The sequence below is a fragment of the Podarcis raffonei genome, chromosome 7 (assembly GCF_027172205.1).
Source record: "Podarcis raffonei isolate rPodRaf1 chromosome 7, rPodRaf1.pri, whole genome shotgun sequence".
In the NCBI taxonomy this organism is placed as follows: domain Eukaryota; kingdom Metazoa; phylum Chordata; class Lepidosauria; order Squamata; family Lacertidae; genus Podarcis; species Podarcis raffonei.
The window spans coordinates 2,111,226-2,137,983 of NC_070608.1; the positions used below are offsets into that span (position 1 = coordinate 2,111,226).

Sequence of the window (26,758 nt, forward strand, 5' to 3'; positions counted from 1 at the left end):
CAGGGCCAAGGCAGGAAACCAGGCTAGGTCAGGCACAGGGTAACAGGCAGGTTTCAGCAAGCAGCAATGTTGCTCCCGCAATCTGGGGCGGGGTCCAGCAGCCTTTTATCTCTGCCGGGGTAACAGCCGGTCCTGATCCCCTGGCGACTCACCTCCCTGTTTCGCCCAAAGGCGAACACTCCTCCTGCGAGCACTCAGGTCTCCCCTCCTTTCAGACCTCAGTCTCTGCAGCTCAGGAGACGTCGGTGGGTTACTAGACCCAGGGGCCGCCTCAGCCTCCCCTGACCCAACTGGTAGTGGAGCAGCTGTAAGTGATGGCCCAGCTGGAGGCAACAAGGTCATCCCCGCATCTGGAGCCAGGGCAGGATCAGGCCCCAGACTCGGCCCAGCTGGTGCTTGTTGCAGGAGAACCTGTGCAGACTGGGGCTCTTCAGAATCAGGTCCCAGACTCGGCTCAGATGCTGCCTGAGGCAGAGGATCTGGTGCAGACCAAGACTCCTCTGGTTCTGAGTCTGAGTCCCAGGCCATCACACTATGGTGCCATGAACGTTGCAATTTTAAGTGCACTTTCCGGGCACCAATTACTTGTTTTTTATATGCTGTAACTCACCCTGGGGCCTTCAGCTGAAGGGCTGCTGGTGGTGATAATGCTAACAGAAGTTAGATTCCCACAAGACCTGGAGAACCACAGGCCAGCTGTACCCAAGAAGCCTGTTTTTAGGGACTGTAATGCTGGTTTTTGCCATTGCAACCAGAGTGCTTTTCCCACTGTAGAGGGAAGAACCACACCTATGCCAGGCAGTTGCACCCTCTAAAGTATCCTCTCATGACCCCTTGGGGTGGGAGACAAGAATTCAAAGGAATTGCCCAGAAAGGGTCATAGACTCGCAATTTTTAGGTTTGCACACAGACTGCAGGATTCCTTCCTTCCTTGGCGGGAGAACTGGTGACAGATGTTACCAGTGGAGAAATCCAGGTGTTACAAGATTACACATAAGTCACAACTGAGTGCTGCATTTATACTGGAAAGTGAGGGTGGAATCTTTGCTGCAGCACAAAGCAACATCAGCACTGAGTCTCGTGGCACAGTGAAGACTTTCCAAATTCATTGTGGCATATGCCAGCCTTTGCCAACCTGGTGCTTTGTACTATAACTCCCAACAGCCCCAGTTGATGGGAGCTGTAGTACAAACCATCTGGAGGGCAGCAGGTGGGTGAAGTCTGCCCTGGGCTGATCTTCCAGGGTTGAAATGGGCAACCAGAAAGTCGTTTTATGGGGTAATTAGCAAAAGCAGGCAGTTGAATCCCTCTCCTCCCTGTATGATAATTCTGCATGTGCCATTTTTTGCTCTTGGCTCTCTCTGGCCTGGATATGTAGCTGGCCTTCCTCCCTTCCCGGCTCTCTGAGTCGAGGGAGGAATATACTCAGCAAAACAGACTGTGCTCTGTGCAGGGATTGGCTGCTTAGTTTGTAGAGCCTTTGAGAGAGCTCCCTGGATGTTCCGCATCGTTTTCATCATGCTCTGCCTAAAATGTATTGTCACAGGATCAGGAAAATGCAAAAAATAGAAATCCCCAAAGCTACACCCAACTTTATAGGTGTGCAAGGAAACGTGTGACTGCAACTCGTTTTGGACCACAATTTTGTGTCAGCGTGCACACTTTCCACAAGAGGGATGTGCTGTAAGAATTTATAAATAAATAATATAAATGAAATACTGGTCCTTGGCACCCCCCCGGCACCAGCTACATTTTATTGGCTTCTCGTTTGCTCAGATCGCTTTGCGACACTGCCATTTCCATTTTCCTGGCAGAGCCTGGTGGTACCTCCCCATTTCCTGTGGTTTTCAAGGTTCCTGCAAAACCACAGTTGTGTAGCACCAGAAAAGGGGGGTGGGGTGGCTGTGCAGGTGAGGGGTGGGGTGGGGGTCTACCTGTGGGACTTACAAATACAGTGGAGCTGTTCAACTCATTGTGATTGTCACAGTATGTTTTCCTTCATCCTTAAAAGGAAACAAAAACAAAACAAAACACCAAATTGGAAAACAAATGTCACACTTGTCCTCCGGCCGGAGAAGCTCTCCCTGTTCTCGGAAGGTGTACCCCATCGCACCCCCCGCCCGGCTTCATCTCCACAGTGTCAGTTGAAGGTCCGTGAAAGAGTGGGGGGGAGCAGGGTGGTCAAGACTGCACAGTGTATGACATTTATGGATTCCATCAGCTTCTTGTCAAGAGACTGAACTTACGCCTAGGAAGTGGTTTTTCTTTCATTTGCTGAGTAGTCAAATTCCTTCTGTCCAACCACAGGGTACACATTGGAGAGCAAATTGGGGGGCAACTGGGATAAACCAAGGGGTGCGGCCTGTTGCTGTCCATCAGTGGCCACCAGTTTGGTACCCCGTAACCAGAGCTTTTTTCAGGGGGAACTCGTCGGACCTCAGTTCCGGCACCTCTCAGGTGGGCGCCGTTGCCATTCGAAGAGAACGGGGGAGGTGTTCATGGTGAGTTCCGGCACCTCTTTTTCTAGAAAAATAGCACCGCCTGTAACACTTTCTGAATGGACCTTCTTATGGAGGCCTCTTGAACCACTCTCCTGTCTTTGCGGAGAGCATCTGGGAAGCTCCAGAGAGACCGAGGGAGTGCTTACTCCCGAGGAACGGTGCCGAGAGGGTGAGACACACTTTGACTTGGCAGCCACGTGGCGTGAGGTTGCTCCCAGGGGAGAGGCTTAGAAAGAAATCCCCCGTCTACCCGTTGGCTGCCACTAACGGCCACCGAAGTATCGTGGGCTCCACTCCTGCATCACCTTAAACCGCAAAGAAGGCAGACCTATCGGGAAGGCCGGGGCGGAGGTGAAAGGTCAGGGAAGCAGCTCCCCTAAGGGGGCAGGGGGAGGGGGAGTCCGCCCACCCCAAAGGTTTCCTGGGCACCTTGCTTGTGGGCTCTCCCCGCCTGCCCAAAATCCTTCAGCAGTGGATTTCGTAAGCAATCTGAGGCTGGAACATGAGTCCCTGGTTGACAAAGAGCTCGCTGGCTTCCGGGGGCCCGTCTTCTTCCCCTTCCAAGGTCTGGGTGGCTTGATCCTGCAGCTGCTCAGGGAAGGCCCCCACCAGGCCCTGGGGGTCCTTGTAGGTGGCGAAGAGGGGCTTGTTGCGGTCGATGACGAACATCTCGTGGCCCCTCTCGTCCCGGTACTCCTCCAGCTGGGCAAAGGTGGTAGGCCCATCCGAGTAGTCGTTGACGTAGAGGATGTTCTCCTCCTTTTTGGCCTTTTTCCGCTTGCGGTGCTTCCGGTAGATCATGATGACCAGGAGGAGGGCCACCAGGGCCAGGAGGGAGATGGCCACGGCGATGGCCGTTTGCGTGGCCATGCTGAGGGCGTTGAAGTCCATGCTCTCCATGTCGTAGAGGGGCTCCTGGCTGATGTCCACAGAGGCCGGGTAGCCGCGTGACGTCTGCTGCTGCTGCTGCTGAGAGAGGTTGACCATGAGGTGGAAGAGGACCCGAGCCGTCCCACCCGGGTTGGAGGCCTCACACTCGTACTTGCCGGCATGGGCCACCGTCACGTTGTTGAGGAAGAGCATCCCGCTGCCCGTGTCCGACTGCTCAAAGCGCTCCCCCACGCTGCGCTCGCTCAGGGCAAAGGTCCCGCCTGGGAGCCGGGAGCCGCTGGCCTTGGCACCCCCAGCCCCCCGCCAGTGCGCCAGCTTGCGCCAGGTCACCAGGGGCTGCGGGTAGCCCGAGGCCTGGCAGGAAACGCGCAGGTCGTCGCCCAGCCGCGCCGTCACTTCCAGGGGCTCCACCTGCACAACCGGCGGGATGCAGATGAGGCTGTTGCCCGAGACGTCCATCAGGCTCTGGTAAGCCAGGCGAGGGGGCTCCGCACACACTATCTTCTTGTCCTGGGGGCTCAGGAGCCGCTGCCCGTCCTCCTTGATCCAGGAGCTCAGCCAGTGCAGGGAGCAGTCACAGCGCCAAGGGTTCTCTGCCCGGAGGAAGGAAGGGAGAGAAAGAAAGGGGGGTCTGGTTACAAGTCAGTGTCACCCCATTAGTCTCCCACTGCCTCCCACCACTCTCCACTCCACAGCCCCATACAAAATAAAAATATAGAAAGAGCCTGCTGCCTCGAGCCAATGGCCCATCCAGTCCAACATCTCACATCAGCAGACCAGACGCCCCTACGGGAAATCCGCAAGCAGGGTTTTTTTTAATATACATGCTTCTTATTGGTGTTCCATTTAATAAAAACAAACAAAATACAGTAAAATTCAACAATCATTTACCCACATTCTTTCCCCACACTCTGCTGAGCATTGACTTCCCTCCCTTCAACAGGTTTTCTTATGTCAGTTACTTTTCCACCGTTTCTTATGGTATCCAATCCTATCTACATCGTAAGATTTATTTCAGCCTTGCTAGAGTCTTCAAATTTCTACAGTTATTATTTATGTACTCCATAAATTTACTCCAATCTTTTTGGAATTTTATAAATAATATATTATTACCTTTTCCAGCCAATCATTGTGGCTCTTGCAAAGATTTCCTCCCAGCCTGACATGCCTGCATCCCTCCTGCCTACCCCAGCTTTTCTACCTTGGGGGCAATAAGAGAAGTGGCCAGCAGAGCCAGCTTTGAAATGGCTGAGGTAGCACCAGCACTTCAGGCCTGCAGGTGGCGCCAGAAGAGCTGCCAGCACGGCAGCGGCTCACCTGTCAATCGCAGCACCTGAAGACTGATGAGGGGCCGGAGAGCCACCCGGCTGATGGTGCGCAGGTTGTTCTTGCTGAGGTCGAGCAGCGCCAGCGAGGTCAGACCGGCCAGCGCCTGGTCCTCCAGAGTCTCTATGCTGTTCTCCTGTAAGTGGAGCTCCTGCAACCTCTGCAAAAGAGAGAATCAGATGGCACATTAGGTAGAAAGCAGGCCTGGTGCCATTATCCACTTCTTCCTTGTTTTGGTACCACTGCTGTTTGTCCCTCATTCGTTTGCCCAGCCCCATGCGAATTGGGAGCTCTTGGCCAGGAGTCCAACCCCCTGGAGGCAGGAATCACAACTAGAGGATGCAAGATAGATGGCCATTCACCTTCTGCTTAAAAACAGCCAATGAAATTACAAGAAGTATCAACAGTGGAGGAATGGCAGGTGAAGATGATGGACTTTCGGAAGCTAGCCAACCTGACCGGAAGAGTCTGTGACCAGGAGGAGGAGGAGTACCAAGAGGAATGGAAGAAATTTTTAAAGAATATTTAGCTAAATACATTAAGATAACTTAAATAGAAATATTTGTGAGTAACAGATTGGCCTAGGATTTAACTACGTGAAATTGCATAATATTATGGATAGAAGTCAAAATGAAAAGAAAGAAAGATGTTAATTGAACAAGTAAACCTTATATGAAAATAGTGTTGGAAAACTGCTACAATGAGCTATATGGAAACTCAGCTAGGGGGATTTGAGGAAGTCACCCAACAATGATAAAAAAGTGGGAGTATAACAGTTAGGATAAATGTTTGTTTGTTTTTTGATACTGTAATGTTTTTGTTTGTTATGTTTGTTATAATTTTGGAAAATCAATTAAAAAAAATGGGGGGGGGATAAAATAAAAGCAGCCAATGAAAGAGAGCCCACAACCTCCTGAGGGAAACCGTTCCACTGTCAAATGGCTCTTACAGTTGGAAAGTTTTTCCCTGATGTTTAGTCTCCTTCTAACTTGAATCCACTGGCTTAGGTCCCATCCTCTGGAGCAGCAGAAAACAAGTTTGTTCCGTATTCCATGTGGCAGCGGTCTCGGTGGCATTGAAGGTGGCTAGCAGATCTCCTTAAAGTCTCCTCTTTTCCAGGCTAAACATACCCTCCTCCCTCAACTATTCCTCATAATATTTGGGGGCCCTTTGCCATCTCTTTACCAGACCCTTTACCATCTGGGTCACCCTCCTCTGCACACCTTCCAGCTTATCAATCTCCTCTGTCAATTTTGGTGCCCAGAACTGGACACAGTTTAATTGTGTATTGAAAGTCCCTGCTGTTCCTAATATTAACAACAAGTACTTGAACTTCCTTTTAAAATTTACACAACTGACTTTGTATTGCAGCATATTTCCATAATTCTCTGTTGCATACAGTAGGAATTAGCTAAGACTTAGCTCCTCCAAGTCATTCATCTATTTGCACTAAGCAGCTGCAGATCAGGAATGAAAGTGGGAGTTGCTCAAACCCTGACTAATACTGAGCCTCAGTTCCTTCATCCATAAAATGGGAACAGCAGGGTCCTAACGCAGAAAACATGGTTGTTTCTGGGAGGCAGACTGGGGCCACCTTGTTGGACAATAGCTCGCTTTCCGGAATGCCCTTGTGGGTCTCACCTCCAGGTCACAGAAGGTGAAGTCGGGCAGCCGGGTGATCTGGTTGCCTGCCAGGTAAAGGACTCGCAGGTGCTCCAAGCCCTTAAAGATGCTGCTGTTGATGAGGTGGATGCGGTTGCCATTGAGCGCCAGTTCCAGCAGCCGGTTCTGGTTGCGGAAGGCGCCTGGCTCCAGGGCTGAGATGGTGTTGTTCTGCATGTAGAGGTATTGCAGGCCCGAGAGAGACGCCAGGTCTTGCTGGTGAATCTGCGTGATGCCGTTGTCCTGAAGAAAAACCGTCTGAAGTGGGGAGTAATAAATAAATAAAAAATAAATTTTATTTATATCCCGCCCTCCCCAGCTGAAGCCGGGCTCAGGGCGGCTAACAACAATAAAATAATACAACATTCTAAAATCATTTCACTATAAAATTAATTCAAATCAAATTGAGGGCAGCCACTGGGCTAGAGTTCTGTGAAGATTGCCAAAGGAGGGAGTCAGGCTGTGCCCTGACCAAAGGCCTGGTGGAACAGATGTCTAGTCCCGCAGGGCCCTAGTCTCTTGTGACAGAGCGTTCCACCAGATCAGAGCCACAGCCGAAAAAGCCCTGGCTCTAGTTGAGGCCAGCCTAACCTCCCTGTGGCCTGGGACCTCCAAGATGTTGTTATTTGAAGACTGTAAGTTCCTCTGTGGGGCATACCAGGAGAGGCGGTCCCATAGGTACGAGGGTCCTAGGCCGTATAGGGCTTTAAAGGTTAAAACCAGCACCTTAAACCTGATCCTGTACTCCACCAGGAGCCAGTGCAGCTGGTATAGCACCGGGTAAATGTGATCTCGCAGCGAGGACCCAGTAAGGAGTCTCGCTGTGGCATTCTGCACCCGCTGGAGAAAGCCAGGGGAGATGCCATCAGTTAAACCCTGAGCTCAACATAGTGTCAGCTCCTGGAAGAACAACAATCCTATTTTCTTGTCTGACTTTAGATGTCTATGTACTACAGATCTTTAATAGCAAATCACCACCTAATTCATTTTGCTTCTTTATAAAGTATTTTGATTACTTAATAAAGCTCTAAAAAGAAGAAGATAGCAAATGAGTGGGCATGAGAGATGATGTGCTCTTTCACGTGCGCAGGTTGCATTGGGAGCCCAAAGGCTTGGTGGTGGTAGCAATGTGTCTGCGTGCACACACTTTGGTTTTTTATATACGCTCTCCATTTTATTGGTTTAATATATTTGTTCTAGCTCCACATCCCAAAGGGTCTGAGCTGGCTGCAGATTAAAAACAAATCTATACCAGGTACACACACACACAAAATCCCGCCACCACCCAGATTCAAACACACCAAACTGGCAGTCTATTAAAAAGTAATTCTTGACACTTGCATGCACCTCAAGAAAGCATGTCCATATTCTTTTACAATTTTGTAGGTTATATTGGCTCAACACCAAATCAGTCATTGTCTATGAGAGAGACATCGCCTTGCCAACAAAGGTCTGTATAGTTCAAGCTATGGTTTTCCCAGTAGTGATGTCTGGAAGTGAGAGCTGGACCATCAAGAAGGCTGATCACCAAAGAATGGATGCTTTTGAATTCTGGTGCTGGAGGAGACTCTGGAGAGTCCCATGGACTGCAAGAAGATCAAACCTCTCCATTCTGAAGGAAATCAGCCCTGAGTGCTCACTGGAAGGACAGATCCTGAAGCTGAGGCTCCAAGACTTTGGCCACCTCATGAGAAGAAAAGACTCCCTGGAAAAGACCCTGATGTTGGGAAAGATGGAGGGCACAAGGAGAAGGGGACGACACAGGACGAGATGGTGGGACAGTGTTCTCGAAGCGACCAGCATGAGTTTGACCAATCTGCGGGAGGCAGTGGAAGACAGGAGGGCCTGGCGTGCTCTGGTCCAGGGGGTCACAAAGAATGACTAAACGACTAAATAACAACAACATCTTCTACAGAGATTCCAATTTTGGTGCTTTCGGAAAGACACCGTTCATTGTTCTTATTGTTAACGTTTGAATTTATTTTTGAAAGCAAGCCAGCATTTGCACTGAGTGGACGACAGCATTGTGAGGTAGGTTAGGTGGGTTGAGAAAGGAAACCTGGCCCTAATTGTCACCCGCCCCCCAGTGGTGCTGGGAGTTGGGCTTCCTCCCACCTGAGCCTTACCTGGGTGGAGGGATGGATGCTGCCTGGGATCTCTTTGAGGCCCAAAGAGCCACACTCCACAGTCATGCTGTAGCAGCGGCAGGTGGCTGGGCAAGTGCGGGCCTGGAGTGCCAGGAGACCCAACAGCAGGAGGGAAACAAGCGTGGGCTCCACCGGAGCCATCCTAGAGCAGCTGCTGGCAAGAGAGAGAAAGAGAGAGATTGAATGGTTGTATTTCTATGCAGCTTTCCAGTCAAATGAATCCCAGAGCAGCTTAACAAACAGTAGCAGAACAGAACATCACAGGGACAGCATAAATCACATAACAAATGTTCAGTAAAACAACTACAATCTGTAAAATGATATTAGCAAACCAGCAGCTAAAGAAATAAGCTAAGAATCACGATTACAGTGTAAGGCATATTACATGATTAACAAATCAATAAGGCGTTCGTAATCTATAAAGCAGTATTGACAAAATAATATAAACACTATTAAATTAATAGATACTTCCTCTCCCCCCCCTTCCATGACTCATGAATCCCCGTCAGGGAAAAAGACACAATTTAAATAAATATATAATAACTGTAATATTTCACTCTATTTGGATCATTAAAATACACATACACATCCATCATACAGGAGGAACCTATCTAATAGAAATACCTAAAACAGGAACACACACCACAGAAAATCCACAATAGGTTATAGCAGAGGCTCAACAAACCACAGAAGAGAAATAGAATCACAGAACTGTATCACTATTTTATTATTTTATCTCTCCTCTCTTCCTAAGAGTTAAATATGTTGTACATTGAGTTTTCCCCCCTCTGACATTTTATCTTCACAACAATCTTGTGAGGTAGTTTAAACAAAGCCAATAATAATAATAATAATAATAATAATAATAATAATAATAAATATAAAAATAAACAGCTGCAAAGGCCTATTGGCCCTCCAGATATTGCTGGACCACAACTCCCATCATCCGTAAACTTATATGGATGTTGCGGAATCTCCTTTTTAGAGCTGGCAGGTACCTTCTTTGCCAACCTTTTGAACACATGCTGAAAATGTTTCCATTCCTCCAAGCCTACACAGGCAATTAAGAAGACATCCTTCCAATTTATGTCTGCTTTTAACTTTTTTATGGTTTTAAAAAAGTATTTTTATTTATCATTTTGTATTATAACAATTCAATTTAAATGTATATAATACAACAAATTAACCAAGAATAACAAAAAACAACAACCCGAAAGTGACAGTTTGTTTTCTGTTTTCTAAGCATTTCTGTGTTTCTTTGATAAAGCTTGAAAGTACTGAGACATAATGGCATCTTTTAGTCAAATAAGTCCTTCCTAATATATTTTTAATGGTTTTTATTGTATGGGTTTCTGTTTATATTGCCACAAACCACTTTGATATATATATATATTTATGGCACAGTGGTATATATCTTAATTAAACAGGCAGGCAGGCATGTCCTGGATACACTGTTTGCCTTGCAGGATGAGGGAGGGCAATGTGCGGTTCCCCTAAGAAGACTCCTCCACGATCAGTCCAAGAGCCCAGCATTCATTTCTTTACAGTGACCTACAAGATGCCCAGGAAAAGCCCGCAAGCAGGAAAGGCACACTCCTGCACTCAAACATTCTTTCCTATCCTCCCCAGCAACTGGGAGTCACAGGCAGGCTGCCTCTGATCCCCAAGGACAAAAAAAAATATCATTGTGACTAGCAGCCATCGATAGCCTTCCACTCCTCCAAGAATTCTTCCAATCTCCCTTTGAAGCCGTCCAAGATGGTGGCCGTGCACTTCTCGTGAACTCCACAGTTCCAGCATGCACGGTGTGATTCAGTCCTTGCTCACCTGGGAACTGCTTTGGTATCGAGGATTCTTTGCGGTTGGCCCCACAGCTTGTCTACATGCATGGTGATGACCACCATGTCAACAAAACAGATGAGAACCTCTTTGGACAGAGACCATCTGGGGTCTTTGTCTTAGGTGTGGGCTGCTAGTGGATCCTCTGGGTTCAGCTGCTGGCTGTAACCAAGGTACCAAAACCATGGCAACAAGCATCTAAAAATATAGGTACCAGCGGATGCCGCTGGTATGGCTGGATCCTTGCCACCAGGTGGAAACTGCTTGCAGAGCTGGACTGGGGTGAAGCCAGAGTGAGGACTTTGCTGCAAAAAGGAGGCTGGAGAAGTAGAATAGACTCACCTTGCACCCCCTGGCATCTCGGCTCAGCACGCCACCGTCTCATCTTCCCCACTGCCCCTTAGCTGGGGAGGGATAGCTCAGTGGCTCCTAAACCCATTAGAGGCTTTGAGCAACGTCACCAACAATCAGGGAAAAGCACAATAGTGCTACAGGCATCCTAATGAGAGATTAGGGTGAGGCAGCAGCCACGCTGCGTGGGGCAATGGTCTTAAAGTCTCCCCGGCTCTGGTTCCAGAGAAGAGCATCTAACCAGCTGGAAGAACAGATGGGGGTATGGATGCTGCCCTCTGAGATTTGGGAGGTTGTTTGTGCCAATCTCTGGATGAAGCTCCCTCCTAATTTCTCCATCAGCCTCAAAGCTCCTGTTCTTGCATGCCTGTCCATCTCTGCTTTGCCAACCCCCAGCTATGGGCCTATTTTGATACGCAACTTTGCACTCAAGCAATCTCCTGCTGCAAAAGTAATTATCGCTGCTTTGGTGTTATAACAATGGTTTAGTATTCATGCGCCGATGCTCTGGCAAATGCACATTATGTTTTGGATGTGCATTGTATTCATATTTCGCACCGCAGAGATTATACATGTATTCATTGCATTCTTGTTATCTTTCGAATCTCCTCTTGTTGACCTTGTTTTTCTTCAGCACATCTGGTTTTGCGATCTGTGCCTTGAAACTTCTGTGTAGGACCTCAGTGCAACTTGGCCAAATTGTAAGCCACAGGGGGGAAAGGACATCATAGTTCAGCGGAAGAACACCTGCAAACGGTCCCAGGTCCAATTTCTGGTGTCTCCTCCAGGGAAGGCTGAAAATGTTCTCTGTTTGAAGCCCTAGAGAACCCGTACAAGTCAGAGTGTAAGAAATATTGAACCAACAGATGGGCACGCACTGTGTACACACCATTCATTTAAAGCACATCCTGGGAACGGTACCTTGTCAAGGGTGCTGGGAACTGAAGCTCTGTAAAGAGTACACTACATTTCTCATGGGGGAGAGTAAAGTGCTTTAAATGTATGGTGTGTACATAGCCTCAGTACAAGGTAGCTTCCTATGACTCCAGGCCTTTTTGATGCCAAAGCTAATACAGCTAACTCTGCTGTGATTACATATTCATGGAATAAGCTAGTTTGGAACACAGCCCTGCTTGCAATGACAGGGGCAGCCTCTACCTTCTTGCTTCTAAAGCAGCCTCTCTCCCTTTCTCCAAATCCTTCAATGTAGACTCTCTTCTTTGCCCCAACAGCACAGGAGGAAGTGGTGGCCACCAAAATGGATGGCTTCAAAAGAGGATGGACACATTCATGGAGGAAAGGGCTATCTGTGGCTACTAGCCACGGTAGTTACACGCTGTACTGCCACAGCTGGAGGCAGAAATGTTTCTGGAGGCAGAAATGTTGCTGGAAAACACAGATTCTGCTCAAAATCAATTCACTTCCCCTGTTCAGACTTTTCTACTACATTGTTGTTATTGCAGCAACAATCACAGTCGAGTGATAATAATAATAATAATAATAATAATAATAATAATAATAATAATTTATTATTTATACCCCGCCCATCTGGCTGGGCTTCCCCAGCCACTCTGGGCGGCTTCCAAAAAAATATTAAAATACTGTAATACATCAAACATGTGAGTTGCAGTTGTGCAAGAACTGAGCCTTTTTGGGGTGTCCTGACTCACAGAAGGGTACCCTGCTGAATTGGACCAAAGACCCACGTAATCTAGCACCCCACAGTAGCCAATCAGATGGCTGCAGGGGCACCACAAACAGAGCATGAGGGAAATACCCCCCATAGTGGTTATTCCTCAGCAATAGGTATAGAAAAGTCTGCTGCCTCTGGATTCTGGAAGGAGCATACAACCACCACCAATAGCTAATGTTATGCTAGGCTGCATCAACATAAGTATAGTGATCAGATCAAGGAAAGCAATGGTACTGCTCTGTTCTGTCTTGGTCAGACCCGACCTGGAGTCCTGTGTCCAGTTCTGGGTGCCACAACTTTAGAAGGATATTGACATGATAGAAGGTGTGTAGAGGGGGGAGACCAGGATGATCAAGGGTCTGGAAACAGAGCCTCATGAGGAATGGTTGAAGGAGTTGGGTTTGTTTTCTGTTACTCAAGAGTAAAATGGGGGAGCCCACACCAATGGGCTCAAATTACAAGAAAGGAGATTTCGACTGAGCGTTAGGAATAACTTTAAGAGCTAAAAATGCAAGAAGGGCCTTTACACTTGCCAGAAGCTCGGCTCTGCCCTCGCCGGTCCCGGAAGGAGCCTTTTAAAAAGTCCCATATTCCCATTGGGGGAGATAGGAAGCCCAGAGCACTTGTTCTTTAGATGTCCCTTTTATGAAGAGGCACGTAGTAAGACCATTGGTCCCCTACTGGTGAGGCTTGCTGACCTTTTCCTGTTAGGCAAAGATCAGAAGACGATCTGGACGGTCGCCAGATTCTGTGTACAGATCTGTAGGCGCAGACCATCTCCCAACTCAAACTAGTTCATTAAGAAAATCCCCAAACTCGGTTCCATGGGTGACTCTGGGTCAGCTCCCTGCGGTAGTTTATTGTTGTACGTTGTTTTTAAATTTATTGTTGTACATTGTTTTAATTGTTTGTTTTCCTTCTGTGACTGTTCCCCCAAGTGTGTTTTATAAGCTGACCTCCGACCATAATAAATTATCTATCTATCTATGTATCTATCATCTATGTATGTATGTATCTATCTATCTATCTATCTATCTATCTATCTATCTATCTATCTTTAAGAGCTGTTCAGCGGTGGAAATGACTCCCTCTGAGGGCGGAGGGTTCTCCTTCCTTGGAGGTTTATAAACAGAGTTTGGATGGTTATCTGTTAGGGATTCTTTAGTTGTGATTCCTGTGTTGCAGGGGGTTAGACTAGATCACCTTGGGGTTCCTTCCAACTCTACAATTCTATGACTCTATCATGAGGAGGAGCCATCAGGTCCCTTTTGCTGCTCAGGCACTTGCCCAGCTGAGGTGGGGTTGCTGTTCCCTGCTAGCCTGAAGGGTCCCTTTTCACTGCACTCTTCAGTGTCATCTCTTGCTCAGTTAATTGCCTCCCGCTCTCTTTAATGCATAATAAATAATGAGCAAGCAAGGCCTTATTAAAATTTCATCGGGAGTTTGCAGCCGCTGCAAGAGATTGGGGTAAAATGGGAGGGGGGGTGCCCTCCATCTGTTCATTCACAGAGGCAGCTCGGCCTCCCAGCAGATGAATTAGAGAGAGGAGCATCCAGCTATATTAATCAGCCATTACTCCATGAGAAACCTTCATCAGGATCTCGCTGGGATGCTGGAGGGAAAGGATGGAGGACAAGGCGGCAAACATCCTCCTAATGCCACTCTATAAATCCAAAGCACATCCACAGTGTCAAAATACTGGCTGGGGGCACAGTCCTCTCTGCTGCCTAATCGCTAACAAAAGGGCGCCCTGCAGTGCCTGGACGCCAAAGCCCCTGATCTCTTTCCAGTACAGCGGCTCGGCCACAAAAACCATAAGGAGAGCACTTCTGAGTAAATGCAGAGTGTCGACTGAGTGAATCCAACCAAGCCTTATGAGGAACAGTTAAACGAGTTGGGTATGTTTAGCCTGGAGAAGAGAAGATTGAGAGGACCGAAACCAATAGATTCAAACTACAAGAAAGGCGATTCTGCCTAATCATTAGGAAGAAATTTCTGACTGTAAGAGCTGTTCAATACAGTGGCACCTCGGGTTACGTATTTAATTCGTTCTGGAGGTCTGTTCTTAACCTGAAACTGTTCTTAACCTGAAGCACCACTTTAGCTAATGGGGCCTCCTGCTGCCACCGCTGCACGATTCTGTTCTCATCCTGAAGCAAAGGTAATATTTCTGGATTAGCGGAGTCTGTAACCTGAAGCATCTGTAACCCAAGGTACCACTGTACTGGAACAGACCACACTATTTAAAGCACATTCCCTGCCACAGAAAAAGAATCATGGGAAATGCAGCTTTCCCTCAAAGAACTAAAGTTCCCAGTGCCCTTAAACTACAGTTGCCAGGATTCTGGTTGAGGGTGCTTTAAGTGTACAGTGGTACCTCGGGTTAAGTATTTAATTCATTCCGGAGGTCCGTTCTTAACCTGAAACTGTTCTTAACCTGAAGCACCACTTTAGCTAATGGGGCCTCCTGCTGCTGCCGCGCCACCAGAGCACAATTTCTGTTCTCATCCTGAAGCAAAGTTCTTAACCCGAGGTATTATTTCTGGGTTAGTGGAGTCTGTAACCTGAAGCGTCTGTAACCCGAGGTACCACTGTATGGTGCAGGCTCAGTCTAAGAATAAAATACTGTACTGTAATGGACTGAAAAGAGATCCTTCATTGAGAGAAGTTCCTCGCTAGGAACTCTCCAATGTGCTGAAGCAACCAAGCTGCCTTCCTCTGTGGGCTAAGAGCAGGACAGCAGCTCTTGTCAGGCTGCTTCATAAGCACTCCAGGCCTTTGCTCAGTTGCAAAGCTTTGCTGCAATGCCAGGATCCCTTGAAACATGCTTTGAAACAGCACCCCCAGGGCAGCACTTTGCAAAGCCAGCCTGGAAACATATTTCTTTTGGCACTCAGTACCAAACAACTCTGAGGGCGAGGGCATCCACAAAAAGCAAACCCAACAGGGAAACCTACTTTGCATTTACATAGTGATAAGCTCATCACGGGGAGGGCAATTTTCTTGTGAATGCAACCAGCGTGTGGCTTGAGGGGGGTGGCAGGGAGAGCAAGCATGTGAGCTGGAAGGCTCCATGCAACGGGAGAAATGGAAAAATGCAAGTCTCGCAAATGGAAACACGTGTTCAGAATTACAGTACAGGGAAATGCAGGCCTTTTCGCTTTGAGCACACTTCTAGGTGTGCTGCCTGATCCCGCAGAAGTGGCTTGCTGAGGCTCTAGCACATGGGTAGGCAAACTAAGGCCCAGGGGCCGGATCCAGCCCAATCGCCTTCTCAATCCGGCCCATGGACGGTCCGGGAATCAGCGTGTTATTGCATGAGCAGAATGTGTGCCTTTATTCAAAATGCATCTCTGGGTTATTTATGGGGCATAGGAATTGGTTCATTTTTTCTTCTTCAAAATCTAGTCTGGCCCCCCACAAGGTCTGAGGGACAGTGGACCAGCCCCCTGCTGAAAAAGTTTGATGACCCCTGCTCTAGCATGTTTAGAAAATTGATGTAAGATTTTAATGTTTTCAGTTTATTGCTCTTTTAACATTCCCAAAGTCTTTAATGGTTGCTGTCGAGTCTTATTGATACATTGTTTTATCTTTTCTGGCAAGCCATTCTGAAGGGATCTTTTTATAACCAAGAAGTGCACAGAGTTTACAAAATAAGTAAATAAAATAATCAGTAATCAGAGGGCCTTCTCGGTAGTGGCGCCCTCCCTGTGGAATTCCCTCCCACCAGATGTCAAAGAGAACAACAACTACCAGACTTTTAGAAGACATCTGAAGGCGGCCCTGTTTAGGGAGGCTTTTAATGTTTGATGTAGTACAGTATTTTAATATTTTGTTTGGAAGCCGCCCAGAGTGGCTGGGGTATAAAAAATAAATTATTATTATTATTATTATTATTATTATTATTATTATTATTACAGCCATGGGGCCTGTCGTGAAGATAACTGGGGAATTGGAGGGGGTGGAGCTGGATGGGCTACTGGTCTGACTCATGCCTTCTGTCCGGTTGTGTCACCCAGCTCTACATCTCTATGATTCTGTACCTCATCTGTTCCACGTGCGCCTGAAGGATGCTCATAAGGCCACCTCCTTAATGTGAAAGAAACATTCTCACTAAACTGAAAAACAAAAAGTCTAACACCCACTCGAATGCCAACAGGAAGCTGCTCTGCTCCTCACAGGAAGTCCCCCTCTATTTTGTCATCCAACATTCCTTCCTCCAGGACACGGGTTCAAAACACCTACTTGGTTATGAAGCTCTTACGGTAGCTGAGGGCAAGTCAGTCTCTCTCCCTCTCTCTGCTTCTTCAACTTTTAAGTGGTAGTAATAGCCCACCTAGCAGTTCGAAAGCACGTCAAAGTGCAAGTAGATCAATAGGTACCGCTCCGGCGGGAAGGGAAACGGCGTTTCCGTGTGCTGCTCTGGTTCGCCAGAAGCGGCTTAGTCATGCTGGCCACATGACCCGGAAGCTGTACGCCGGCTCCCTTGGCCAATAAAGCGAGATGAGCGCCGCAACCCCAGAGTCGGCCACGACTGGACCTAATGGTCAGGGGTCCCTTTACCTTTAATAGCAATCTACCTCGGGATATAGCTGTGAGAGGCAGACGTGCCACAAAGACTGGACGACACGTGGGAAGTCTGGAGCGCTTATAAATAGGACGTAGCTATAATGTGTTTTTAAATTATTATAATCCGCTCTGATCCTCAAAAGATAGGGTGGGGATTAAATAATATTATCAGCCTCTTAATAATGAAGGATTATAAAGGATCCTCCTTTGAGATTATAATGGATCACGCATGATGGTTCACCATAAAGCTGAAACAAGGGGGGGACCCCCAAACCTGACCTTGAGGCCTGGCATGGCAGAATTGTGGGGCAGAGAGGGGTTGGCATAGATCAGGAAAGAGGGCTTGTTGAGACTGAGCCATTGTGAAGTTTATATAATAATAAATGGCATGCAGAAAGAGGCTAGAGAAAGGTTTCTCTCTCTTGCAACATCAGAACTGAATGTTGGCAGTTTCAGGACAGATAAAAGAAAGTCTTTCTTCACATAGTGGATAGTTAAGCTATGGAACTCCCTCCCACAGCAGGCAGTGATGGCCACCAAAATGAAGGATTTAAAAGATTAGACACATTCATGGAAGAGGAGAGGGCTCTTGATGCTGCTAGTACATTTCCGAGCACAATTCAAAGTGTTGGTGCTGACCTTTAAAGCCCTAAACGGCCTCGGTCCAGTATACCTGAAGGAGCGTCTCCACCCCCATCGTTCAGCCCGGACACTGAGATCCAGCGCCGAGGGCCTTCTGGCAGTTCCCTCCCTGTGAGAAGTGAGGCTACAGGGAACCAGGCAGAGGGCCTTCTCGGTAGTGGCACCCGCCCTGTGGAACGTCCTCCCATCAGATGTCAAAAAGATAAACAACTACCTGACATTTAGAAGACATCTGAAGGCAGCCCTGTTCAGGGAAGTTTTTAATGTGTGACATTTTAATGTATTTTTAATCTTTGTTGGAAGCCGCCCAGAGTGGGAAACTCAGCCAGATGGGTGGGGTACAAATAATAAATTTATTTTTTATTATTATTATTATTATTATTATTATTATTATTATTATTATTATAGCAGCTCCCAGGATGGCTATTCTCCACCTCCATGGTCAGAAGCAGCAATGCTTCTGAATACTAGTCCCTGGAAGAAGGGGAGAGGGCTGCTCTTGTGCTCAGTCTGCTTACTGGTTTTTCCCACTGGGGCATCTGAGAACAGAATACTGGGATGGATGTGACACTGGCCTGATCCAGCAGGGCTCTTCTTGTGCGAGGGGATCACTTCCGTTTTTCCAGTGTTGACAACATTTAACATGGTATTCTGGGCTGGTGGACTTTTACCACAGCAAGCCAAGAGCCTTGGGACAGCTGCTCCACTTACGCAGGCGGAGAAACTGCCACAGAAGCACACTGGGGCACAATGACGACTGCTTCCTGAATTGGGTCCCCTCTGCGTTTAGAGAGCTGCAAATAATTCTAAAGCAGCTTAATGGTGTGGGGAGGATTTGAGAGCCAGCCTGCTAAGGAGACGGATTAGCCACCAGCAAGAAGAAGCAGCCCTGCCAGGACACCTGGCTCCCTAGGAAGGGTAGTGGAACAACACGGCTCAACTGTCTGTCACAGGCAGGGAGGACACACAAGCTTCAAAACGCCCAGAGTGTCAACGTGGAAGCCAGGAAGACATGCTTGTGAAGTCCTGGGTTATGGCCCCCTCCCTCTCTGGAGGAAGAGGGAAGATGTAAACACTTTTTTTGCCCAAGTTTTCAAGTTAATTGGTAATATACGTTTCCGAGCATGATTCAAAGTGTTGGTGCTGACCTTTAAAGCCCTAAACGGCCTCGGTCCTGTATACCTGAAGGAGCGTCTCCACCCCCATCGTTCAGCCCGGACACTGAGATCCAGCGCCGAGGGCCTTCTGGCGGTTCCCTCATTGCGAGAAGTGAGGCTACAGGGAACCAGACAGAGGGCCTTCTCGGTAGTGGCGCCCGCCCTGTGGAACGCCCTCCCATCAGATGTCAAAGAGATAAATAATTACCTGACATTCAGAAGACATCTTAAGGCAGCCCTGTTCAGGGAAGTTTTTAATATGTAACGCTGTACTGTTTTTAACACTGATTGGGAGCCGCCCAGAGTGGCTGGGGAAACTCAGCCAGATGGGTGGGGTATAAATAATAAATTATTATTATTATTATTATTATATATACACTGAGACATCTATATTTATCCAAGTATTTATGCTGATATATTTTCATTTTTAAGCATATATTGGAGCTGGGAACAGAGGCACCAGTCTTTTACAGAGCGAGACACTTTGTCTTATCTAACTCCATACTGTCTACACGGAGAGGGAGAGGCTCATATTTACCCACACTCATGGTTTTTTTTAATTGGGAGGAACATTAATATATTAGTGGTCTGTCTAATACTCATCCATTAAGTAGGCTTGTTCCTTTTTCTATGTTAGCCACCTTGACGAACAAAAATGCAACAAATAAGTTCAATAATAAACTAATAAATAATAATAATAATAGGCTACAAATGCAGAACAGACCAGCAGCTGATGCACCAAGGCATCGGCTACAAGAAAGTTCTCCTACACAACCCCCATGAACTAAACGGGAGCCACACAAGAGCATCCCACCAGGGCTTGCAAGAGAGGAGAACTATGGGTTGTAGGTCCAATTATATCAATAGCTGAAGAGGTATAACAGGAAGGGTTCCTCCTTCCCTATGTGAAAAAGCATGCCACTGTTAAATAGCAAATGAGTACACATGTTAAAAAGGAATGTACGTGAGCTGGGGATGTTTGCTTCATGGGATCCTGCATGTTCACCTCTGAAAAGATGCAATATAAGAACATAACTATGCACACTTCATTTTTTTTATTTCACTTTTAAGCTGTATACCACTATATTAGAAAGGCTATATTACTATACACAAGGCGGTTTATAAGCTGGGGGAAAAAACAAATATACAAGATCACACATCATATAGCAATCAGATGCAATACAAATAAACCATAGTAAAATATTTAATTATGGCTATGTATGTATGTAAAGCAGGGATGCGGGTGGCCCTGTGGGTTAAACCACAGAGCCTAGAACTTGCCGATCAGAAGGTTGGCGGTTCGAATCCCCGCAACAGGGTGAGCTCCCGTTGCTCGGTCCCTGCTCCTGCCAACCTAGCAGTTCGAAAGCACGTCAAAGTGCAAGTAGATAAATAGGTACCACTCCAGCGGGAAGGTAAACGGCGTTTCCATGTGCTGCTCTGGTTCGCCAGAAGCGGCTTAGTCATGCTGGCCACATGAGCCAGAAGCTGTACGCCAGCTCCCTCGGCCAATAAAGTGAGATGAGTGCCACAACCCCAGAGTCGGCCACGACTGGACCTAATGGTCAGGGGTCCCTTTACCTTTATGTATGTAAAGCAGCATCACTAAAATGCTTAGAGATGCCCTCCCCTCCTCTTCAAGCCACTGGGCATCTCTTATTCCAATATGACAGTTCATACAAATGCATTTAACGCCGTAACTTGCCCACTACCCAGCCCTGCTGAACTACGCTCCACCCCAATCTCATGCTGTCAGGTTTGTTTGAAACCAGCTTGGTGGAGGAGGAGATGCAATCTCTTCTGGTGTGTCTGGGGGCAGGAGAAGGGAGGGGAGAATATGTGGGGCAAGATGTGCAGCAAGGGGACCACAACATTGTTGGCGTATTTATTGCTGCACTTCTGCCAAGCAGGTCTGCTGTTGCCATGGCGCAGGCAACTGGCTGCAATGCCCACTAAGTTGGGAGACATCAGGGGAAGGGGGTGGCAGCACCGATGCCATGCTAAGCAGGACCCCTAGGGCACAATTCCCTCACTCTGCTGTCATGGTGGCAGGCTCCTGTCAGACCAATTTAGGGCGTTTCACAACAGAGGCTTGAGGATGCATTTTATCCTCTGGAAGGCTGCATTTGCAAATGTTGTTGGTATTAGGGAAGAAAAATAAAGAGAAAGGTATCTACATCGAATGTGCATCCAAACTAATGTTGATTTTTTACATCCACAGTACAGTCTGCCCTCCAATGACACGACCCCATTTACCAGGGGGCAGCCTCTGAATTTTCTGGTTAGTATTTAAAAAATATCTTTGTTGCTTTTGCGGAGACAAATGCCGTCAGTGTGCACTAAAGTTCTTCGCATTTCAGGCTTCCCACCTGGATCTCTAGAACTTAAGTATTTGGGGGGAGGGGTTAGAGATTCATTTTTATTCCATGTGCATACAGTTGCAGCTATCCTACATATGCAATGAGATTATTTGCAAGATTAAGCACTCATTTTTAAAAAAACAAAGAAAAGCTACGGTCAGTATAATATGTACATCAGCCAGAGAAAAGCTTTCCAACAATATTTGGGGTGGTTGTGAAGGGTGTATGCTGTTCCAAGCACCCCAAAGCTGTTCTGGTTTTCATCTGGAAAATACTGGAGGGTATTAATTGAATATATATATTATCCTTTTTCTTCTGAACAGTGTCTCCCCTTCCCCAGAAAGAATTGTTTTGGAGCAAGCCATTCCAGGCTTATGGTCCCTCCAGACATCCTTTCCATTGTGCACTCATGACGATCTGCACTCAGGATGGTATTGGGGCTGTTAGACACAATTCTGCTTTCAGCACTGCTCACACTGTAGACACAAGACTCCTGCCTTCCAGGAGGCAATAATGTGGTAACGTTGTGGGAGCATCACAAGACAGGACCGTGTGTGGACGGTTCAGTATAAACTCACCACCACTAATGCACTATTATTGTGTCAATGGCATGTCGCGGAACTCGTCCTCCAAAAGGCAACAGTCTGGAAGGGCCCTTTTATTGCTGTCTCCTTGGAGCAGAGTATACATGTGTGCTGATACTGTTAGGCACACCATGTATATTGATAGCACCATATAAATGATAAAATTCACACTGTAGAGTATTATTTTTATCATTATTATTTATTGGATATATATACCGCCCTATACCCGGAGGTCTAGGGCAGTTCACAGAACGTTTAAGGCTTCATACCGTATTTTTCACTCTTTAAGACGCATCAGACCACAAGACACACCTAATTTTTGGAGGAGGAAAACAAGAAAAAAAATATTCTGAATCTCAGAAGCCAGAACAGCAAGAGGGATCGCTGTGCAGTGAAAGCAGCAATCCCTCTTGCTGTTCTGGCTTCTGGGATAGCTGTGCAGCCTGCATTCGCTCCATAAGAAGCACACACATTTCCCCTTACTTTTTAGGAAGGAAAAAGTGAGTCTTATAGAGCAAAAAATACGGTAGGTCAAAACTAGCACTTTTAACCTGGCTCGGAAACAAATTTGTAGCCAGTGCAGTCAGACCAGGATCAATGTAATATGCTCAAACCGTCTTTCTCCAGTGAGCTACCTGGCCGCTGAATTCTGCACCAGCTGAAGTTTCCGAACCATCTTCAGAGGCAGTCCTACGTATAACGCATTGCAGTAATCTAACATTGAGGTCACCAGAGCATAGACAACAGTAGTTAGGCTATCCCTGTCCGGATAGGGGCGTAGCTGGGCTACCAGCCGAAGCTTATGGAAGGCACTCGGGGCCACCAAGGCCACCCGAGCCTTGAGTGACAGCAAAGGACCCAGGAGTAACCCCAGGCTACGAACCTGCTCCTTCAGGGGCAACGTAACCCCATCAAGAGCAGGCGACCTCCCACCCATCTGGTCTAGGGAACCACCCACAAACAGTGCCTCAGTTATCTGGATTGAGTTTCAGTTTGTTGGCTCTCATCCAGTCCATTACCAAGGCAAGACACTGGTCCAGCACTTCCACTGCCTCGCCTGCAGATGTAAAGGAGAAATAGAGCTGAATGTCATCAGCATACTGCTGACAACGTATTCTGAACCTCCGGATAACGCTACCCAGTGGTTTCATGTAGATGTTAAACAATGTGGGGGACAGTATTGAGCCCTGCCAGACCCCACATTGAAGGTTCCATGGGGCTGAAAAGCATTCCCGAAGCAACACCCTCTGGGAACAACCGTCCAAGTAGGACTGGAACCTCCTCAAAGCAGCGCCACCCACCCCTAGTTCGGACAGAAGGGTACCATGGTCAATGGTATCGAAAGCCACTGAGATGTCGAGAAGAATTAACAAGGACATGTTTCTCTTGTCTCTCTCTCGACAAAGGTCATGATACAGGGCAACCAAAGCAGTTTAAGTGTCAAACTTTTGGCACAGCATCCAAATTTTGTCAGAAGAAAAACAGAATCACCTGTTTTCACATTAAAACATACACTCTTGCTATAACCAAACGCCACTAAAAAAAGTTTGCATTCAGTGAATCCCTAAATACCACCATTTCTCACAATGTATAAATATGAGCATAGCCTAGCAGTGGTCAGATCCAGTATCCCTGAAGTGGTTAACTTCTTAAATGGGAGTTCAAGGAGTGCACCTAGGAGGCAGCAAGACCCTCAGACTCAGATTTGGAAGTGATCCAAACCATTGTTTGGCGCTGTAATATTTGGGGGGACTTGCAATGATGCCGTTGTGCTCCCAAGGATTCCTTGCAATGTGGCAGAGAACTTGGCAGAGTGAAGGTGGGGAATGAGAGACCCTCTCTCAGGTCACCCACAGTAGCAGCCTAGCACACAGATATCAAACATGACAAGCTACATAAGAAACCAAAAAAAGTTGTGCCGTCACAGGGAAGCTGCACCTGTTGGATTTCAGTTTGCTGCACAGGCTGCCAGAAAGAAGCTGCTGTTCCCAGTGCTTGGAGAGCTATTCTGCAACAAAAGCCTCAATCCCTTTTCCTTTTCTTTTTGGCAGGGTGTGTACATGTGTCTGTGGTCCCAGCCTTTGCTGTATACACAAGGAAGCACGGCACTCCCTGTTTGTTACTATAGCTCCATCATTTGCTGTTGAGTAGCTATGGCAACCTGTGTGAACCAGGGGAAGGGAGCAGACAACCACTTGCACAAGACTGTGCAAACATTGCCTGATCAATAAAGCTGGCAAACAGGGGCTTGCAAATTGGGTTGCACAAGCCCTTCATTTAATTCTCTCTTTTTCTAAGAGGATTTCATGAAAGGAGTACAGGACAAACACTTCTTAAGAAAGGAGTTAACCCTACTCCCAAAGCATTATTTTCGTGTGAACCTTATCAGAGAACACATCACAGCTCAGAGAAGGCGCTTCCTTCACAAGAGCACAGGCCCTGGGTCAATCACTGCTATCTTCAGGTCTGGGAATGTCCCTTTCCTGACACCCTAGAGAGTCTGCCAGTCAGTGCAGACAACACTAAGCCAAATAGACCAAGGGTCTTAACTTGGTGCAAGACAGTTTCTTGTGATCCTGGAACCCACCCCACTTTCACTCCCCTTCCCAGAATGCCTCTGTCCACCAGAGACAGCAACTTTTCCTTTTTCAACAATGGGAGACATCCTTCCCAAGAATTGGGGGAACGTGGCTCCCTGGTGGAATCTATAAAGGGGCCTTTGGCATCCCCTTGGATGTTCTGGACTACAGTGCTCACCAGCCCCAGCCAGCAGTGGTCAAGGCTGATGGGTATTGCAGTACAAAACATCTGGAGAGTACAAAGTTGCTGAAGGTTGCTGTAAAATGTTTCTGAAGGGATTTCCCTCCGCTGGAACAACCTTGGCTTTGCATACATGATGCTTGATCTCTGGATTGCCGTAATTCCATCTCTCCTCCTGCTCCCTTTCCCCCGAATCATGTTACTTATTAAAGGTGGTCACTAATGAATACAGTGGTACCTCGGGTTAAGTACTTAATACATTCCGGAGGTCCGTTCTTAACCTGAAACTGTTCTTAACCTGAAGCACCGCTTTAGCTAATGGGGCCTCCTGCTGCCGCTGCGCGATTTCTGTTCTTATCCTGAAGCAAAGTTCTTAATCTGAAGCACTATTTCTGGGTTAGCGGAGTCTAACCTGAAGTGTATGTAACCTGAAGCATATGTAACCCGAAGTACCACTGTACACATACCCAAGGAGCTGTGTGCATGCAATATCTCTTAAAGGAGTGGGGAAACCCACCAAACAATGCCCCTGTAAAACCAAAAGACAACTCTCACAAACAAGCCCACAAATGTTACTAATCCACAATAATTAGGACTACAATCTGTGGCTACATGCCTGCACTGAGAGCACCAGTCACCCTCAAGATTACAAAAACTTTCCTCCTTGTTTACCTGGCAGAGTTATTTCTTCCCTACAGATGGCAAAACGATCAGCTGTTTACAAACCAGCAACAGATAATAGGGGAAAACAAGCAAAAACAAACTAAACACAAAACCCTCCCTATTCAGTTTAAAATACTACACTGAATTCAAAGTTAACTCAAGACACCAAGCGGAAACCCAAGCAAGAATGCCTGCCTGGGCTCAGAAGGCTGCTCTTAAGAAGACAAGATGTCTCTGCATGTCTTTGCATGTGGCACAAGGATGGGGGCCTTTTCACCAGCCCATAAATGTGATGGGGGGGGGCTTAAAGAAGAAGCTGGCTTCCAAAGTAAGTGTGCAGGTCCCAAACCCCATCAGACTTCCTAGATTAAAGACATCAGGCTCAACGGTACCAAGTGGTGGATGGCAATCGGATCCATGGATAATGATTGCAAAACCCTTTTGCCAAGGCTCACTGGGTGTGGGGGGAAATGGGTAGCAAGGGGAGCCCCTGCATACAACCTGAGAGGTGCACCCCACCACCCCCTGATATGCTTGTTGCATGCTTAGAGGTCTGGGTTCAAATCCCAGTTCAGCCCTGGCCAGGGGGGAAAGGCGGTCACATCTTTTTGCATCTCTTTGGACACAGAAGGTCGCAGCCGGGGCATCTCCACTCATAGAAGGGTCAGGGCTTGGGAACAGACCTCTCTTCCTACCTGAGACCCAGGAGAGCCACTTCTAGGCTGGGGGAGCAGAAGAGCCCTGAATGGCCCTGCCCCGTCTCCACACAGTGGGGAGATGCCTCAAACAAGCCCTGCTGCCAAGAGGGGCGCCAAGGCAATAGACCTCCCCCCTCAACCTTGCTGGATCGCCCCATCAGCTGGCAGTCCAAGGAAGAAGGGAATGGAGAGAGGATGCTCTGAGCCGGGAGGCTGCCCATCCTGGCATGCCAGCCATGCCCTCCTGCTGCAGCCCTGCCTCCCGCCCCTTCTCCCCCAGAGCCCAAGCCCTGCCCCCTTTCGGGGGGGGGGCGTCCCAAGGAAATAAAAAACCACACAGACACAACCACCCTAATGGAGCAACTGGGAGAGGGGAGACCCTTCGGGGGCCACCCAATAACTCTGCCAGGGAGCAGCGCGGCCCAGAGGCGGGACCTTGTGGCGGAGAGTCCCAAAGGCCCCGTCTCTCCCTTGTCTTGACAGACGTCAATCGGCGCGCGACCCCCGCCCATTCGCGAGTTACCTCAGGGCGAGACCCGCGGGGGGTTGGGGGCCGCTGCCGCCTCTCGCTGCCAGGAAGGCGGCTAGGTAGGTAGGCCGTCCGGCTCCCCTCAGCTCCCCCGCCCCGAACCCCTCCGGCGAAGGTCACCGGGTCTCACCTGCAGCAGCGCCGCCGGGCCCCTCTCCATGGCATCCGCCGGCCGGCCGCCCGGCCTCGCAGCAGCGCCGGGAGGAGCGGCCAAGGGCTGAGGGGGCGTCCAGAGGACGAGGGGCCGCCCCGCCACAGACGACGCCACACGCCACGCCGCTCGCCTCGACGCGCTTCTGCCGCCCGCGCGCGCCCCGCTCGGCCTTTTAAGCCCCGCCGAGGCCCCGCCCCGCGCCCGCCGCAGCCAACCGCGCCGCGCCGATGTG

General features: G+C 48.1%; 1 protein-coding gene across 2 annotated transcripts; it reads right to left on the bottom strand.

Moving 5' to 3' along the window:
- Positions 1-1,716: 1,716 nt before the first annotated feature.
- Positions 1,717-26,639, bottom strand: LRRC24 (leucine rich repeat containing 24). Of its 2 annotated transcripts, none has more exons than XM_053395112.1 (5): positions 26,503-26,639; positions 8,507-8,678; positions 6,360-6,638; positions 4,710-4,878; positions 1,717-3,985 (listed from the first exon to the last, which is right to left on the bottom strand). In XM_053395112.1, exons 1-5 carry the CDS (start codon positions 26,535-26,537, stop codon positions 2,967-2,969), a joined length of 1,674 nt encoding a protein of 557 aa, XP_053251087.1. In that variant the 5' UTR covers positions 26,538-26,639; the 3' UTR covers positions 1,717-2,966. The 2 variants fall into 2 exon arrangements, with proteins under 2 accessions (XP_053251087.1, XP_053251086.1); XM_053395111.1 differs by having other exon boundaries at positions 8,507-8,681.
- Between the last annotated feature and the right edge of the window lie 119 nt (positions 26,640-26,758).